General features: G+C 33.8%; 1 protein-coding gene across 5 annotated transcripts in view; it reads right to left on the reverse strand.

Annotated features, from left to right (window-relative positions):
• CNOT2 (CCR4-NOT transcription complex subunit 2) overlaps window positions 1-20,644 on the reverse strand; it is a 119,032-nt gene that overhangs the window by 13,848 nt on the left and 84,540 nt on the right. For 3 of the 5 annotated variants that reach the window (XM_021678659.1, XM_021678661.1, XM_044915369.1), the window contains 8 exons: window positions 19,858-19,924; window positions 9,496-9,643; window positions 8,578-8,760; window positions 6,190-6,269; window positions 3,230-3,355; window positions 1,309-1,433; window positions 262-382; window positions 14-170 (listed from right to left, as the gene is read on the reverse strand). In XM_021678659.1, the coding sequence (XP_021534334.1) occupies window positions 14-170; window positions 262-382; window positions 1,309-1,433; window positions 3,230-3,355; window positions 6,190-6,269; window positions 8,578-8,760; window positions 9,496-9,643; window positions 19,858-19,924 (1,007 nt within the window). The remainder of the gene's footprint in view (window positions 1-13; window positions 171-261; window positions 383-1,308; window positions 1,434-3,229; window positions 3,356-6,189; window positions 6,270-8,577; window positions 8,761-9,495; window positions 9,644-19,857; window positions 19,925-20,644) is intronic. The other 2 variants (XM_021678660.1, XM_021678662.1) reach the window with 2 other exon arrangements.

Here is a 20,644-nt window from a genome sequence, read left to right on the forward strand (position 1 = left end):
AAAACAAACTTACTCAGGAGAGTTCAGATTGAGGCCTAATGTTGTTAAGTCACTTCCTAATGCAAGATGTACCATTCCTGGGTCCGTCTCTGCTGCCCTGATAAATGTTAACAGGCCAATCATTCCAAATTGGTCCGTCACCATCCCTTGAGGAATGTTAGTAACCCGACCTGGATAAGAAGAACACAGTAATTCTATCTTTAAGGAAAAAGCAAAGAAATGAATTCTATAATATCTCTGACATATTTTATAGAGTCCCACCATCAGGTAACACCTGGATCCCTTTTTTCTGCTGGTTATTATTTTGTGTTGTTGAACTTTTATCTCCAGGGAATTTGGGTCCATCTGTACTTGAAGCTGTCTTGCCAGATGTATTCAAATTCTAACATGAAAAAAATTAAATGTGACATTAAAATTTGTTAAGTGTAAAAATTTCAAGTTCACATATTAGTTACCATTCTATTCATTCTTTATTTAAACTGGTAGTAAATTATTACCTGTTTTTCAAGTTCTACATGAAATTTTTGGTTTCCACAACTGTCCCATGGTTTATGAATAAATCCTGTATTTTACACATTTGAGTATTTAAAGGACAAGAAATATATGGAAAATATTCTTATTTATCTCAGATCTTCGGTCACAGAAAAAAAATATCTCAGAACTTTATGCTTCAAGTTTCACTCTTCAGTACTTTAATTTAGAAGAGAAAATAATATAGTATGTTGCCTATAATATCAGCATAAAAACCTCGAGGATATATTAGAATACATAAACTTTTAAAATTCATATTTAATTCTTACCCAATAATCTTCTTTATCAATTATTTTAACAATATATACAAACTCCCATCACACAAAAAAAGCTATTTTCAGTGAAATGTGGAAGAAATAAACACATTCGTTAAGTCAGAAAGAGGAAGCTGAGTTGGCTGAATCAACACAGGAATAAAAATGTGTATAAAGATTCTTCAAGGAGAAAACTTACTCAAGAAAAACACAGCTCCTTAGAAGGCTATAATATCAAACTTCATGGGATCCAGCTGACAGGGACTACAATAAAAGTCTAAATTAACTCTGAGAAGTTCAACAGAAATTTGCAAACCTATATGAAATAGGAAAAAAATAGGCTATCTTCTAAGTTATAAAGGTTTTCCACATTCTTCAGAAGTTAGATTATTACAGATATTCAAGATAAACAATTTTGTAATAGTTTAGTAAGTCCTTAATATAGTCTATAAAACTGTTAATACAAGAGAAATCTGAAGGGAAAAAACTACATCATTCACATACGTAATTCTCAATTACTTACAGATTTACTGTCATCATTACTTGATGTTGGATCTTTATAGCTGGAACCAGGTAATGCTGGAAAATCTTCGTTGTGTATTGAGAAGTCCTGGGATTGCTCATTTGCTGGTTTTGTTACCATTCCAACTATGTAATAAAAATAATCCAGAGAATTGCAATTCATATTTATGGTATTTTTCTACAAATTATAAAAAATTAACTTTCCTCATGATAATGTACCAAAAGGATTTTTTTAAAATTACACTATGAAAGCACACTTCAAAAAATTAGTATTCAGGATAACAATGAAGAACTAAACTTTTATATACTGATTAATAACTCAATATACAAAATAATACAAGGGAAGTTAAGTGGTAATCCTATAATTCTAAATCTAATGTCATTTATAGATGCTTAAAAACATAATTTGATATTGGTAAGAGTTATCAAAATTTTTGGTTTAAAGCTTGATTTAAATATTTGACTAGCTATTATAAACACCAGTTAATTGTCAAATACAAATGAACAAAATAAATTTTAAAAGAACATGTCAGTATTCTACTTGAAAGTGACTTACAGAGTGAGCAAATTGCAATCAATTATAAAACAACTCCACATTATTTCAGATTTTCTTGGACTCCATGTAATAGATGTAAAACATGCAAGAACTGGGAAGTAATCCTCCCACTATACTTGGCATTAGTCAGGCCCTTATTGGAGAACAATATCCAGTTTGGGGCTCCACAATTCAAGAACGATATGGAGAAACTAGAGTTGGTCCAAGGAGAGCAACGGGAATGATTAAAGGGATGAAAAAATGGACCTATGAGGAAAGGTTAAAAACATTAGAGTCTGAACTGAGAATCAAGTAGCTAGGTACTCAACTTCCAGGGCAGATCATTCTTTTGTTATTTGTGGAAGACTAATTTGGAAGCTTTAGAATATTAACAATATATTTTTCCTTCTTCACACATTGTTTTCTGTATTAATATTCTGAAAGGCAAAGAAATCCTTCTTGGATGAAAACAGGAAAAAACAGTTATCTTAGGAAAGTTATGAACTGATCCCTCTACATTGTTTCTACTACTGTTATCTACCAGATTCTCCCAAAAGGGAACAACTATGTGCAGTGGATGAAAAAAATATGGCTGCATTGCTGTTATATATAATTTTCATGTCTAAATTGTTATTGCACACATTTCATGCCCCCCTTCACTTAGCCAAATCCATTAGAGACAGTGACAAAGGGTTTTAATTGTGACCAAGAGTCTAGTCTACATAAACTATCCATGACTCATTAGCCAGTGGTTTTTGACAGAAGGCAATTTTTTCTCCCATGGGACATCTGTCACTGTCTGGAGACACCTATGATTGTCACAATGATGGGGAGGGGGGTACTGTTGGCACCAAGTAGGCAGAAGCCAGGGATATTGCTAAACATTCTATAATGCACAACACAGCCCCCTATTTACAAGGAACTATCTGACCCAAATGTCAGCAGTGCGGAGGGTTAAGAAACTGGCTTAGAAAAAATCTTCAACGTGTGGTCAGTCATTATTAATCACTAAGAATGTAGAACTGTGTGATTTAAAAAATGTGTGATGAATTAAGAAGAGAAAAGGCAGACCACAACTAATCATTAAGGTGTACTAAGACAAATGCCACAAGAAAATAACCTCTGAATACCAATGAGGATTTCCTTTTGGGGTTTCGGTACAAACTGTTTTCCCCTTTAACTTTGCTACCATGGTATTCTGGGAGGAAAACGTACTTTGCATATATCAGCTCTGACAAAACTATACTACTCTGATTAGAAAACATGTATGCGTATGTACACACACACGCACATGCATATAAATGGGTATGTATGTGTGTATGTGTGTGCACGCGCGCGCGTGTGCAATGGAAAGTTTCCATTTGCCATCATTAAAAAGCTTAATTACCATAAGGAGCTCTTCCAGCCAAGGGGTTTATTAATGGAGTTGGGTTACCACTTCCTTCCCTTCTGTTTCGGTCTGCTAATGCTGGAAAATCTGAAAGGTCCAATCCTGTCACATTTTCGCTTCCATCTAAATAATGAGAAAGAACATTAGTTATTGATTCTACAAACATTTTATTTCAAATAAGCTCTATGCCCAATATGGGGCTTGAACTCACGACCCAGAGACCAAGAGTCACATGCTCTACTGACTGAGCCAGCCAGGTACCCAGATTCTACAAACATTTTAAGGAGAGTATTAAAGACCAACCATAAAATAATTTGAAATGACAGTACCTTCTTCCTAAATAATGTACAGCACTGTACTAGGTATGTATAGTTGTACAATAAACACGTGAACTGATTTCACGCAAAAGAATTTCATGAGTAATTCAGCAAAGCAGTATGTAGCTAGTAGCATAATAAAAATCTCAAATCCTAGAGACCTATGTATGACAGACAATAAGGAGTAAGGTGGTACATTATTTCCCCTGTGAAGGGTGGCACTCTAAAGTTATAGCTTGTTAGCTAACAAGAGAGAGATAGTTGTGATATAACGGCTCTTTTCATTATATCCAGAAGCGGAGGTAGTATCCGGATGCTTGGAGCTTTAGTTATACACAGGTATGGTAATGACAGTGCCTCTTGCAAATGACCAGAATCATATCTGAAACACAGAAAGTGGAAGCAGAAACTCTAAGGACTTCTGTCCTGTGACCTACTTGTCCCATTACACAAATGTGTGTGAGCGTGTGTGTGTTTTGCAGTTAGGAAGTATAAGCAGGGTTCCCACGTCTGGCAAGAGTCTGGGACGCACGGGAATGTGATGCAAAGTCCAGAAGTTTATATTACTTATTACATAGTAGGCGCTCAATAAATATGTATTAAATGAATACAATTAATTATTGTTCATTTTAAATGAAAAAAATCAGCTCGCTTCCATTTAAAAATTAAAATTTAACCCAACGTTTCTACTTTACCTATTTTATTTCTTAAGGATTTCATTTTTTAGTAATCTCTACACCCAACGTGGGGCTCAAACTCACAACTCGAAGATCAAGAATCACATGCTCTACCAACGGAGCCAGCCAGGTGCCCCTCTACTTTGCCTATTTTAATTATCCCCTTCATTTCTTCTCAATTTTTATTATTCTATTATTCTTACAATCTTATATTCTTAATTTTTGAAGAATTTAATTTTCTACCTTAGTTTTAGCCTGCATTATAGCTTTTCTTTAATCTTTGTTTTGTCTAATGTTTTAATGTTTTATACCATTTTCAATTTATTTGGCCTTTCTGTTGTTTTAATTTTTCTCCAAGTTCCATAATCAGAAGAATCTCAGAAACTAATTATCTCAAGATTACTTTGTTGACAGAAAAACAATACACTCTATTAACATTCCAAGTCAGGTTACAATTTAAAATTATGAAAAGTAAAAGATAAAATCATGCCCATTATTTCTAAACCAATTGTAGTTTATGAACTTTTAATTTTAAAAAGATACTACTACATAAAAAGACAACAGAAATTTATAGTGTTTCAAGTTATAAAAGTAATCTTTCTTGAATTATTTAATTATAGTTATATAGTTATAAATTAACTATAAGCTCTGAATATATATTAACTTTTAACACACATCTTCAGGTCCTGTAAGATGGAATTTAAAATGGCCATGTTATCTGAGAATAATTGTAACCTAAAAATTAGTTAATAAACCCCCAAGTTATATTTTTAGGTAAAGACTTGGAAACAATTTCCCTAAAATTAGTTAAAATTTAGTTAAAACTGAATTTTAAAAATAATTTAAAAATTTATGGAAGTGTATGAAACCATAATTCAGAATATAAGATGGCATTGTTAGACACATTATTACTTTATGGTCCATTCAGGAAAAAAAATTAACTTGCCAATTAAACTATGATACATAGTCTGAATTCAGAGATAATATGAAAAAAGTGTGCATTTCAGAAACAATGGGAATATGGTACTTATAGCATTTTAACACCTTGAACATAAAACTATGATTTTTAAATGCTAAAATTTGGAATTTTAAAGTCTGATTTGATCAATCTATGCTGCTAAACATATAATAACACTTAAAAATTAAAAGCTCATGGTCACAAATGACATTTCATTACTAAATCCTGTCTCCTGCTTCCACATATGCTCCATTTCACTGATCATTCTTTCCATTTCCTTTATATATAGTTCTCTCTGAATGATCATATTCATTTTTGCTCCTATGGCCATACAACATCTTTTATTTTTCTCAGGAATGGGTCTGGAGACAAGGGTGGAAGAGGGTGAAACCTGAAGCAGAACAGAAACAAAGCCTCTTGTTCTCTTCTCTCTGAAGCAGTTGATAAAAGAAATAAACCAACAGACTGCAGGAATTCAAAATCAGAACTCTATGTAATTAAAATCTACACATAAAACTGGATAAAAAAATCGAAGGGTTAAATGCCAAATTAGTATTATTAAAATTATTAAGAAAAAATTGTTAAGTGCTCCAATATAATTTTAAAGGTTTCTTCAATCTGGGTCTCTATAGCCAGAATACCATACCACTCAACCTAATTTAGACTGTAGTGACGGGACTGAGGCTAGGAAAAGCTCTTGAAGCAAAAGAGATTCTGAGGCATAAGTACAGACTAAGTTAATGTTTAGGCTTTCTCTAGGTGTTAAGGAAATAGTCCTAAAGTTATAACACTATGCTATTACCATGTCAAGTGAAAAAATATATTTAAATATCTCTCAACTGTTCACTGAATTAAACCCTAATTCCTGTCAAATTCTCACTAAATTAAATTCTACCAGTTTAACACAAAAATCCTATAATGTTTTAAGACCTGTATGTTGAATTACTTTATATTTCAAGATCTATCATAATTTTTTATAGGGTACTACCTCCAGAATAAGCTTACCTGTTCCATTAAAAATGTTACTTGATAAGGAGTTATTCATTCCAAATGCCTGATTCCTGTTCATTCCAAATCCAGACATACTGGGTACATAGAAAATAATTTTAGATATACAGTAAGAACACTAACTTTCAGATGAAGAAAAACAAAAGTGTATACTTTTGATCTCCTCATATAAAACAACAGTATGTTTAAAAACAAATACTAATTTTATTTTTCTGAGTTTAACATTTATTTAAAAACTCCCCTGATGTCCTTCCATGAATAACTGAAAACCAAAATATCTTAACAGATGATTTAAAAAACAAAAAGCAAAGAATTTACACATAAGCCTGGAGGAAAACAGAGATTAATGGCACTCTTTTAGGGACTTGGAGAACCAACTTACTGGATACACTGGCAGAAGTAACTAATCTTAAAAACATGCAGTTTAGGGCATAACTAGTGTTCCTGAATACTTGTTTTCCTTCCACTACTGGGAAAGTGTGCCATTATCACTTTCCATATAAGATCTTCTTTCATACAGAGTCTTCCCCATCTAGAATCAACTCCTTATGGACAGGGCCTATGTCATGGTCATCTCAGCAACCTCTGCCTTTAGCGTTCAGGAGGATAAAACAGGCACTCAATAAATGTTTCGTTTACCTGAATCAAATGGTGATTTTCTTTAACTGAATTTAGTGTTCTAAAAAAACACGTCATTCTAATCTAAATGTAGTTTATCTTTCAGCTACTTAAAAGAAAAAAGCAAATCTCTCCATAGTACCCTCCATTCTAAATTAATGCACAACTGGTACTTGGTAAACAGTTACAAATGCCTCCCTTTTCTGCACAAGGCTAAACATGAGAGAACAGAAACAAGTCTGAACTTAAAGCAAAGCCAGAAGTAATTAAGAATGTCAGAAAGAGCTGTTAATGCAAATTTTACAATGAAAGTATGCATCTTTAACATCAAATAATCTGATAAAAGACAGTGTATCAGTGTTTATGAGTAGGGTTAAACTGTTTGAAGATGACAGGGTTTTTTTTGCCTAACTTTGTAAAACTAACTATGGCCAAACAATATTTTCACAAAATATTATGAGCTGGTGAAACAACAAAACTCTAGAGAAGAGTAAGAAAGCCATTAGAAATACTTATTTAATAGCATGTTAGAATTGTTGATATAGGTACCTTCAAACACTGAATAAGTACTAAGGGATAAAAACATTCTACAACAAATACAACTTATCAGTAGTAATAAGCAGGGCTATAGAGACCCATGTTTCATTGACAATTTACAAACAATGTATTTTTTAGAAACAATTAAAATGTGAAAAAATATGGAAAGGCAAAATTTAAATATATATTCAATGAACAACACTACAAGAAAAGATGTGACAAAGTCCAAGAAGTATATGATTAGGAAGCTATCAAGTAGATAAGAATTTTGATGACTCTTTATAAATAATATTTATTTTTAAAATTAAGAGCAGTAAAATTATTAACAGAAATACTCATAAATCTAAGAACTAGAACTTATGGGATGAAGGTCAAACAGGAAATGTGCTAATAACCTATTTTTAATCCAGATTTTTGCAAGTAGTAGATAAAAGAAAGTGAATTAAATGGGTAAGATGACAGCAAATAGATCAAGATCCTTTTTCCTCATACAGTTCCCCATTTTTAAAAAATTGGTGAAATTAAACACAAGTTTTTCAAGATACAAAGCCTTATACTATAGTCATCATTCTCATATAAATTATCTGAACAGCTTCAAAATCCTAATAGAATAGACAACTGGTCTTCATATTGTCATTATCACTTGCACAGTAAACATATGCAAATAGACAGTGCAAAAAGGAGTGAAAAAGCACAACAGCTCATCTTCTTGTTTTAAATCCCAGAACGTTGACACTATTTTTGAATATTGTAGATGTAGTCTTAAAAAGTCTTTGGTCAAGAAGTCTCCAAAGCACAAAACTGAATTTCAGTTGAAATGGTACTAAACCAAAGCATAAGTGAAGCAAGGCAGTAATAGTCAAACATATCCCTGGTACTGTTCATAAGTCTGGAACTCTTACACATAAGTGGCCAGCCTCACTTAACAGACGAAGCACATATCCACAAAAATCTGCCTGGTGGCAACTTAACAATTCTTTTCTAACAACAACAAAAACCTTTAATGTGCTTTCCAAAATCAAAGTGATTTTCAAAAGAACATGTCTTTAAAAGTTTAGGGAGATTAAAGCTGTAACACGTTAACAGAAAGAGAATCTTTGGTCATAAAAATATATGATGAAACAAACTTATGACAGAAGCCAAGACTCAAGAACAGAATGCTGAATATGAAAAGGCAAATTTGAAAATACCCAGAAAGACAATTATACACAGTATCAATAAACATCTTACCTGTTCACAGTAAAAGGCTGTCGAGAAGGCTGCTGCTTTGGCATACATATTATGCTTGGCGAGCTTCTGTTGGGGCTACCTAACCCTGAACTGCTCATGCTATTTGTCCTGCTAGGAATTCCAATGCCCTGACCAACCTGGGAGTGGTTCATCATATTCCTAGGATTCATAGGCAAAATACCCCTGAAAAAGAAGTCCATTATACTAAATAAGCTCTCTACAATCACTCATTAAAATTCTCTGTAAATAATCAATTGGCCTAACCCCAGAACCTCAAATATACTTTCAAATTACACTGCTAATTTTCATTAATTTAATTCTTTTGTCTGGTCATTCTAGCTCTTTGAAAAGTCAAACAAACCAACAAGAAATTGGGTAAATTATAACAGAACTAATATAAGGTGGTATTTAAGATGAGAAAACTACTGGTGTGACTAGGATATAAAATAATACAAATGTATTTCACACATATATTTAAAGTAAGTTCATTCCAAATGTATGTCATTCTACTTCTTCATACTAATATGCATCATCTATGTAATCAATCTTGTTTTATTTTACTCACTAGAGCAATGAATGTGTGCTGAGGGAGCAATAATCATAATTATCTGAGGAATGATTTTAAATTGCACATCCTCTTTTGAGGAAGAGTTGGCTTCTGAAAAAGCTCCCCAGGTGGTGATTAACCCTTGATACCCACCCAGCTGACAACCAGTATGTCAGATGCATGATAAAAACATCTTACACTATACTTATCAATTTGCAATGAAATAAAATGAGCATAGGGTATTAACTTTCTTTTCTTCAGTGAAAGGCACTGAACCAGAAAAATGAAATAATTAGTTATTTAAAAACTAAAACGCTTGCTTACTCTACAAAGATACATCTTGAGAAATATTCTGGTCCATCAATAAATACCTGCTTGGAGATGGAGGCGTGTGAAGTGACATTGTTGGTACCCCTGTTGTTGGCGTGACGTGGCTCGGTAACTGAGTGCCTTGTGATAAGCTGCGATTTAACTGAGGGGTATTGTTGCTCATCCCCCTCATTGGAAGGCCTAGTGCACCTATTAAAAAAATTCAGAAGAAGGAAATTCATTGCCATCAGGAATGAAATTGTTATCCATCTTCTGGAGTTGGCAATTTAAAACATTTTTAAATGACCTAACATGTAATATAATATGCAAATTTTAAATGGATATATTCAATTCACTCCAAATGGACTCTGATTTTAACAAAAATGTTCTAATCTGAAATTTAATATTATGGACATTGCGTTCATATTTCTATCCTCTGTTCATATTTCTATTTTATAATAAACTATATCTGCCAATGGTTTTAACAAATTAGATGATTTATGTTTCAATGAAAACATTTTGTACAAATATGGCTTTAAGAAATTTGCAATCTTGTGTTTTTATGTTTTAAATCATAACTGAGGTAAACAGACATTTAACCCCACTTTGCTGAAGCAGCTTTAATTTTTATATGATGCTTTTAAAATGCATTTAAGAAATTTCTACTATTTATACATACATATTTCTCAACATTACAATTTTTACAAACCCAACATAAAATGTCAGCAACTGTTAAAAAACTCAAGCTGATATAACTGTAAGAGACAAGAATTTAAAACATTTAAGTTTTCAAAGTACAGTGACCTTCTATATATCTAGTACTCCTGGGGATAGATGCAAAAGGGTGGATGTGTTCCAACAGGTATATTTTACAGACTAAAGTTTCACCACTCAGATACAAAACATAAAAAAAAAAATTGGGGTAAACATTTCAAAAATGTATGACATATTTCCTAACTTCTATTAATATGAAATATAAATTAATTTCTTAATGATTCAGAAATATCAAAGATATCAAATATTCTAGATGTTTAGATATCCCCCTAGCCCTTTCATCCCTCAGAGTAAGGATGTCCAGCTGTCACCAGTTATCATTATCTGCCTATGGATGCCTCCATTTCCTGACCCACACTTTTTGGTGCTGTTTCTAGTCAGCTGTGAAATAGCCTATCAGTCAACTGAACTTATTCTGAACTGGAAGTTAAATAAAAGTGATAAGATATAGAGCTAATGAATACACAGATTACTTAAGTGCTAGGGATTTAAAGTGACTTTTTTCTTCCATTTTTGGTCTAATTCCAGAAGCAAGAATTTCAAGGACATGAATATTTTGAAACTATGACCTCCAAAAAATTGGGAGTGTATATATATATGTTCTGAATGTTTTACTTCAAGTACCTTTGCAACATTTACCTTTGGCGTAACAATGCCATACCTAAGGACAGCAGTGGACCACAAAGATTCCACTGGAATCTGCCAGCCACAATACTCAGCTTATAGCCTAACTTTGCTTCTCAACTGAATGAAGCCAAGAAATCCAACTCAATGTAGCTACTATATTCTGTGTACTATGTGTACTCTGTTTCAGTCAGGTTCCACGATGACCAGAGGTTAGTTCTACATTTCTTTCAATGACATGAAGGGAACTAACTGGCCTAGATTATACGATGGTTTAGTTCACCGTATGTGTGTCTGGTCCCTACAAATTTTGTGACCATGAATATACCACTGGCTGCAAATGCTTTCTCTGAATTGGGACAAAATAAGGAAAAATAAGATTAAAAATTAGCCATATAAGATTTCTTCAGAATAAATCAGTCTTTTCTTTCTCTTAAGCCACTCTAGTTTTCTTGAAGGCCCTCTAGATGCTCCCAGAGTGAACCACCAAAGTGATACTTTTCATATCAAGCATTCAATAAACATTTAGTGAGTGCCTACTATGTGCCAAGCACTGTGCTAGCTGCTGGGGATACAGCAGTGAACAAGATAGAAAAGGCTCCTACCCCCTCAGGGAGTTTCCATCCTTCTCCCCAAAGAATGCTGTCCTAAAGTCAGCTATAGCTGCGAATTAACCACAGGAATGTGCTTCACACAATTACTGACCACCAAGAAATATACAATTTTAGAGCCAGAAGGGACCTTAAAGATCACCTAGTCCAATGTTCGCACTTTACAGATGAGGAATCTGAGCCTCAGATGAATTAACTGACTTCTCCAAGGTGACACAAAGAACCAAGACTAGAATTTAGATCTCTTAACTCCTAGTGTTCTTCATGGCAGCCCTATGGGAGCCCAATATAACGCTAAGCGAACACCCCTTGTGAGTGTCTACCAATTCGTAACACCTCTTTACCTATTTTATGTTTTCTCTTGTTTTTTTTTTTTTTTTTAATATTTACTTCTCTTCAAATTTTACTAAGTCTCCATCTCTTGGTCTCTTCTCTCCATTTTCTTTCTCCCTCTCTTTTCTATACCTGTTCAAGTTTTCGTTCTTCTAATTTTACTTTCCCCTTCCTTTTCACGCTCTCTTACACCTTTATCATTATAAATAAACATACACTTCACAAAAATCTAGTACCCTCTGTTTTCTAATAATCAATATGCCTTACAAAACTCACTGAGATCTGTTTACTTTAATCCTTCATATATATATTTTTCTATGCTGTATTATGAAAATCTGTAACTTCAGAAGTATCTTAGAAACTGGAGATTATCTGAACATTAGCAAAAAACTTTTGGAGATGAAAGTAAGAATGGGTATGGTTATTTACTTAGTCAATTAGGGATTGGCAGGCACATGAGTTAATTTATAGTGCTGAGAATGGAAGAAGACGTATGAAATAAACTCAAAGATTAGTGTTTATTTTTCCTTCAACCCTCTTGATTTCATAAAACAGCTAATATATTCAGTCTGAGTTGCATTTTGTTGAACTAGGTAGGTATGAAAAAAAAGGAGAGAGGAGTACATCAATTTCAAATGGGATCATCAAGCTTTGAATACCTTAATAATCAAGCTATTTCACATTCAATTAAAAATTGAATTCTTTTAAAACATAAAGAGTATCACTGATAGGAACATACAAAGATTTATTTTTAGGAAACAAAATACACTAAATCATTAAATTTTAGTTACTTGAGTCAAACAATTATAACTGGGTAAGGCCAAAGAGAGAACTTTACTCTTTTAGTAATATATTTAGAAACAATCACAGAAAATTTCCAAAATATTATACCAAGAAGAAGACATGCAAGCCAAAAGAAAAAAAAAAAAACAGGAAAAAAAAACCTCATAAAAAAATTTGGCATAAAATAACTACAACAGGTAAAAAATATTATAAATGAGGAATAAATGAACAAAAAAGCTAAAAAGTAGCTAAAAAGGTTATAGTTCTGAATCAAATTTTTCTTTCAATTTGACAAATGGCTAATAAAGAATAATATAATATTAGGAGAAATACATGAACATACTCCAAGCAGATTCCTACCTCTAATTTGGCAGGGTGCTCAACATAGAATGAACTGAATTAACTGATCATTTTTTCAGAAATCCAAAGGAACATGATCTAAGAAATGTTTCCATGAATTATTTCCACTGCACAAACTGATTAACAGCACATTCCTTAAATATCTTATGCCTCCTTTATTCAATCTTTTGCTAAAAACAAACAATATTAATAATACAAGTTATAAGAAAAAAATCCAATCATAGCAACCAACTCCTTGAATACTCACACTTAAATGAAGTCTCCTGAAATCTTTATTAAGGAAAGGGTAGAACATCCCTAATTGCTACAAAGGGGCTTAAAGCATCCCCACCTTCCATTTATTTCCAAAGCAACTAGCTCTTCCTAGGAACTCACTGTCCTACCCACACTGACAAAGAATAACCACCTTCTAACCTCCAACCTGTCCTCACATCTTCTTACCTCCAATCTGCCCCGCACTTAGCTGCTTAAATCTTCTATATAACATTATGTTCATTATATGTTGTTAAGTATTTTCCTTCATTAAAATTAAAGGATTTTAGAGATAGAAAAGTCTCCAGAGATCTTCCAGCTAAGTTACAGATAAAGAACATCAGGAATGAAGTTACTTGCCAAAAATCACAATGAGGAATAAAAATAACAATCCAATTTCTTAACCTTTTTTTCAACCAATCACTTTCTACTTCTTATAGTAGTTGCTAACTTTTACATCACCTGTGGAACTCTAATGTCTGGGTCCCATGCCCAGAAATTGTCACTCAGTCTGAATGCTGGCAATTCATGGCTAGTGAGATTTAAAAAACTCTCCAGGTGTTTTTAGGGGTACAGCCAGAATTGAGAACCATTGCCATTAGTATTATATCCAATCACAGTTTAGTCTTTTCAAACTCTCTGTCAGGACTGAAAAGATTCTTCTGTTTTTTTAGTCCCCAGCTTTACTGAGATATAACTGACACATAACTCTTCCTAATTAATATTTTACTCGCCCCAATATAAACTCTTTTTACAAACCACATATTTTACTTAGAATCTTCCTTCTTTTCCTGGTCCTCTCTCCAAATCTGTCCCTGCACTTTTATTCATCTCTCTCTCCCCACCCAGAATACATTCCCTTCTCTCATCCTACAGAAGTACAGAAGAATATCTTTTTTTAAAAAGGTCATGATGCGGGTGTTTATACGCAGCATATGTAGTGTGCTTTGATGTATATGGGAGAGACCACTAACTCAGATGTGAAAGTAAAATGGATTTGGAATCAGAAAATGTTTCCTGGAGGAGACAGTAAATGAATTAAATAACGAAAGCGACCTAGTCAGGTATTTGGTGGTGGTGATGAGGAGTCAGGAAGGTAAAAATTTTCAAACAGTTTACTCTGAAAACAGCGAGATGTATAAAAATGAGGACAAGTGATATCCCTGGAGGAGGAGTAGGTTTGCTTTTGGGTATTAAGGACATATGAGACAAGAAAGAAACATGGATGGAGCTAACTGGCTTCAACATTCTCAACTAGGAAAAGCTGATGTTATGTTAGAACTAGCAGAGAGCAACTGCCAACGTTTTGCTGGATCTTTACAGCAGCGGGCACTCTACCTATGGAACATCCACATGAAGCTCCTAAGTATACTTTGTACTCCTTTGCAACCTAAGTTTCCATTACAGATTCATGGCACCCATTTATAACGTAATGCAGGTCTCAAACCTTAGAAATCCTGGGTCTCTCTCTTTTACATCCTATATCACCAAATCATATTAGCTCTACCTCCAAAATATCCCAAATCTGACCACTTCTTAACACCTCCACCCTCAGTCCAAGTCATTTTATCTTCTTGCCTGGACTACTGCAGCAGTAGCCTGGTCTCTCTCTTTCTTATCATTTGTCCCTCCCCATCCAGTCCATTTGCTACAGAGCAAAGTGATCTTTTAAAAATGAAACTGTATCTTAAAATCCTTCCCATTAAACTTAGAATAAATCCAAATTCTTTAACAAATCGTTACAAGACTCCATGATCTGACACCTGGTACTCCACTAATCTTCTACTTTCTTTGTTCACTACACTAGCCCTCTCACTCTTCCTTTAACACATTAAGTTCTTTCTTACATTCTCATGAGTAAGTACTTTTGCATTTGCTCTAAAAAGCTCTCCCTCAGATCTTTCCAAAGATTTCCATTCCTCAACACTGAAGTTTCCATTCAAATATCACCCCCTCAGAGATAGACTCTTTGTCTGCTCCATGTGAAATAGTAATCCCATCTACTCATCCCTTAATCTGACTTAATTTTTATAATGCTTACTAGAATTATATTATTTACTTAGTTGTCTGCATGATTACTCTTTCTTCATTAAAATGTAAGCTCCATGAAAACAAGATCTTTGCTATTTGCCATTCTCTTAGCTCTTGGAATAATATTTCACTCATGGTAGAGGTAGCTAACTAAATATCACCATAATACCCTGGTTAGTAGACCCTTGAAATCTGTGGATTTAAACATTTGTTGTTTCTACTATGTGCTAATGGCCCTCTAGGGTAATGACATTCAGTAAGTAATACATAGCTTCCAGGTTTCAAAGAAACTTCCGTTCTCATGTTAACATAGTTACACTTACTAGGTAACATAATCCTGGCTAGACTACTTACTGCCTGTGAAAGAAACCTTGGGCAAATCCCTTAACCTCTCTTGGGGTAAATGTGAAGATTAAATGAGCTGATTCATATAAAATATTTAAAATAGCATCTGACACACGTAATAATTATTAGCTTTTGGGGAGTGGGTGGGGACATGCCTATGCAAAAAAAAAAAAAAAAAGTCAAGTAAGTAAGTCCTAAAGGTGAAGGTGAAGATTACAGTCTAATGAAGTAACAGTTTTCACCAGAAAAATCATTGTTTTCTGTGGGAAAACTGTATGCTATAGTTCTGTTCTTGACCTTGGAAAGTGGTAAAGATCTTGAGATAGATCCCACAGAATTGAAAAGACTGTACTTCTTGAATGAAACCAGGGTAACAGCCTAATAAGTTTCCCTTGCCTTGATAAACTAGACCACTCCCAAATCTACCCCATGCTGTGGGTGTTGCTCCCACTACTAGAACACATCTTATCCATAGTCTCTTCAAGGCCAATGACAAACATGACTTCATCTGTAAATCCTTTCCTGATCATTCTCCAAGATAGGTGATTACTCCCATCTCTGAAATATCCAGAAAACTCTGTACTTCTTCCTCTGCTCTGTAGGAAAATAACTTGTGTACTTATCTACTACATTCTATGTAGGAACCATATCTTGCTCACCATGCATTCAATAAACATTTCTGAGTGCCTGTCATGTACAGAATACTAAAGATACAAAGGCAAATGAAGACATGCAATAAATAAATGTGGCAACATCACAGCATATGTACACTGTACAGGGATGGCAGAAAAGAGCCTCTACCACACATGTGCACTATGCAGCATAATGCCATTATATGGTGGGCACTCAGTAAGTATCTATTAAACTCAATTCCTATCTCCTTTTTGAAGCTTTTCCTTACCACTGTAGCTTACTGTGCTTTTCTCTCCTAAACCCTAAGTCTGTCCATACCATTCAAATGATACCTTTTTACCTATGTATCAATACTGCAGGCTGTTATTTAACATTTTATATATAAATGTCTTGACCTCCCCAACTATACCATGTGCTTCTTGAGAGCAAGAACTCCCAAAATACTAATTCAAGTACCTGTTAAATGTTCCTATAATTTCTTGAAGCTACTAAAATGTCACTGGCCTAACCATACTATCAGAAGCGTCATGTCTGAATCACCCCACCTGTGCTCTGGTTCTCCACAAAACAAGGAGCCTTCACCTCAGTGTTCTTAAAACAGGAGGCCAAAGGAATGCTGCTGAAAGCATGAGAATATGCCACTGCTCTCAAGCCAGGAGTCCAGATCCCAGAAAGACAAGTTTACTTCTTTTCCCAGCTAGATGCCTGGGTCCTCTGAGAATTCAGATACAAGTATGTATCATGGATTCATCCGGACAACTAGTTAACCTATGTGCCTATAAGATAGCAGGCATATAGGAAGCACTCAGTAAATAGTAGTTTCCCTTTTCTCCAATTCTCTAAGGCTCTAAATCCTATTGGTAAGAAAGTAAAAGTCACTCCAACTTTATTATCACTTAATTTCAATGCACTGAATATCCAGGAGAGATTAATTCCTGGTTCCCTGTTAATTCCAATCTAGCAGACATCCTTGGGGAGCCGAGGGGGTCTTTAAACCTATAAGGTATACCTAAAATCTTATGCACACTTGCAAAGAAGTAGAAAACATCATGCAACTTGAATACAAGATTTCGTTCAATGGCTTCTATAGTTATCATTTGGTGCACTGTATTCACATGAACTTCTAGATGAAAAGTTAGTTACATATTTGGATACAATCAGACTATATTGGGACCTGTAATCATACAAGCCCCTAGAGTCCAGCATTTTCTAGGTACCCTTATATGCTACACAATTACTTCCACCCAAATCTGGCAAAATGTACATTTCAGCAGCCCTGTATCCATTCCAAGAGGAATGTCCTCCCTTGTTTAATCTCAGTGAGATTACCCTTCATTTTGGAGGGTACTCTTCCTTCTCCACCTCTAACCTCTGTAATCATCAAGAGCACAAAACAGATGGTAGACCTCCATTTTAATGGTACAAATTCCTGCTGAACTTTGCCAATCTGAATACAGAGTTAATAGTAGTATCCAATACACTCATGAAGCAAAAGAACAGTTAGTTATATCAAGCCTAATGCACAATTACAATCTGTTGCCATAAGAATAACATCACTAACCTATCCCACCTGCTATTCCTTCTAGCTCTCCATCCTTTATGACGGTTAGCTCCTCAAGTTTTATCATTCTGACGAATTTATACTACTGAAACCTGGACCCTCAAGTCCCACAGGGTAGCTGGTGTTCTCTCTGATGGCTATACGGCCCTAGGGTCTGTCCTAACAGATACAGACAGGAAATCCAGCCTCTGTCTTTTTTCACTAGTTGTAGTTTTCTAGATCTGTATCCTGGAAAGCAACACCTATACCCTGACTTGAGACATTTCAGTTCCAGTTGACCTAAGGTTCAATTTTTCTGTAGACTAATACCTACACTGTCAGTTAAAAGACTGAGCCATGCATTGAAAATGCTGACTCACTACTGCTACAGGAATACAGCCATTTAATATACTAAATTCCAACAGGAAATATCTGTCATATGTGATTTCTTTTTAAGCTGAGTATCTTAAAATACTTTTTCTAATGAAAATAACTTTCCTCATTTTAATCTTTGTACATCCCTAATAATCAGCATAATCATTTTACTCAAATTAAGAAGGTAATAAATATCTGATATCAATAAAATAACTATTTCAAACTTAACCCATTCCTTATCTTAGCCCAATTACAATTTCACATTTGCAGGTTAAAAAATTACATCAGATTTTAGAAGTCCGTGTAGCCAATTATATTGTAAAATAGTTGCCATTCTCCTCCATAAAATAACCTTAGCTTCTCAAATATAATTTTTCTCCATTCCATATCTATTTTCTGCGGTGATAAATTGTGGGCTTTAAAAAGAAAACAAAGTTCTTTGCAGTTACTCTATAGAAATAAAGGGTAGCTTTAAAATAACTAGATATTTTCATGATAAGGGTTGCCAGAAAGGTGAAAGTAATAGGTTTCATACTAAAACACAGGCTAAATGAAGCAAATAACTAGCTAATAATATCCCCTCAACAATTAGAATGAACATTTGTGAATAAATAAGCAACACCTCTTTAATGCAATAAAAAGGTTTTTAAAAAATGTTTTCCACCAAACTAGAAGAAAACTGCTAATATCTGTAAGGAATTAATAATTTTATTTTATTAACAAAATTGCATGCCACAGCAAAAGAGGAAGGAAGAAAAAAGTAGATGGAAGCTATATTTGTCTAACAAAATAAATTCCTTCCCCCTACTAACCTTCAAAATAAATTTGAATAAAGTAGTCTGACAAACTATTCTGACACCTATCAAAACTTTGCTTTTTTATTATACCAGAAAAGGGTTCCAAACCAAATAACTGATTTTTATTTGAAGCTGGTTAAGATACTCAGTTGTCAGATTGTTTTCACCAGTTACTCTATGTCCTGTAATCTTTGATGGGAATTTATATCCCTTTTAACACTCCCCTTTTGTTAACAGAGATTGATCAGCAGTCTCTGACATTAACAGAGATAATAAAATCTTATTAATATTTAACAGTTTGGAAAATTAATGGAAAAAATAGGAAGATTTTATAACTTAGTTTATAAAAATTTTATGTGATAATAATAGCAAACATTTATTGAGCGCTTACTATGCGCCAGGCACTGTGCTAAGCGCTATAAAAGCATTACAGTACTTAAAAAGAAATAAAATCTTATATGTGGAAAAAGTCTTGAACTGTGAGTCAAAAACTGTATCCAGATGAGCTAAAGTAAAAGAAGAAATATTTGCTAAACAAAGAGCATTTCACAGACTGTTAAGTAATGGTTCTTCATTAATAAAAAGGCCAAAACCCACAAACAAAACCACCCATTCAACTGACCAAACAAAAAAAGTTTAACCTCCTCTAATTAAAAACACAGAGGATATCTAATTTTTTTGTTTGGCAAATTCTTCTTCAAAAATACTGTACTGCAAAGGAACATAGATACAAAAGATGTAAAATTAACTTTCAATCTATCCTATATCCAAAAAATAATAAATTTTGAATTAGAAAAGGTCTGAAATAATGAGGTTTTCCTATGTATGCAAAATAAGGAAAACTGAAAATTAAAAATCTTTCCTTTTAAATCCTAGAATTGACCCACAAGGGCAGCATTGGTTGTTATTTCGTAGCTATTTTTTTTTCTTAAATAAAGCATCCCAGAATAAATACAAAATTCTTACTTTGTTGCCCGTATAAACTTGCCCCAAACTGAGACAGCTGACCTGATGTAGATGGTGATGCCAGCATCTAGAAACAAATTAATTATATTAGAGCATAAGGAAAGTACACAAAGCAATGCATTTACACTTTATGAATCTGTACAACATATAATATGTGAGAGCCAAACCATATTTCCCATTCTTTAAAAAAACATAAAGCAAACATTACATAATAAATGCCATTGTTTCTTAAGAAAATGTCACAACTGGATAAAATCAAAAGGTACAAATAAAACTAATTTCTGATTACAAAGTTTTTTTTTTTTCAAGTTCTAAATGAAACTACAGCAGCATCATTACTTCACTTAAAAAACAAAATTTTAAGTAGGCTAACAAAAACATGAAGACAGTATCTCAAAAAGTCAGCCTCTATAAATTTATAAGTCAAATTATTTGATCCTTAGATAATATATTAAGCTAATTCTAAATTCAGTTTATTAAAAGTTGAAAATAAAATTACCTAAGTAGACAAGTTCTGTATTTTGTAAGAATATTTCCTAACATTTATATACGCAAATAGTTTATGTATAAAAAGGGTAGAGGGCGCCTGGGTGGCTCAGTTGGTTAAGCGACTGCCTTCGGTCCAGGTCATGATCCTGGAGTCCCGGGATCGAGTCCCACATTGGGCTCCCTGCTCGGCAGGGAGTCTGCTTCTCCCTCTGACCCTCCCCCCTCTCATGTGCTCTCTCTCAAATAAATAAAATCTTTAAAAATAAAATAAAATAAAAAAATAAAAAGGGTAGAAAAA

This window comes from Neomonachus schauinslandi, chromosome 5 (assembly GCF_002201575.2).
Source record: "Neomonachus schauinslandi chromosome 5, ASM220157v2, whole genome shotgun sequence".
NCBI classification, from domain to species: domain Eukaryota; kingdom Metazoa; phylum Chordata; class Mammalia; order Carnivora; family Phocidae; genus Neomonachus; species Neomonachus schauinslandi.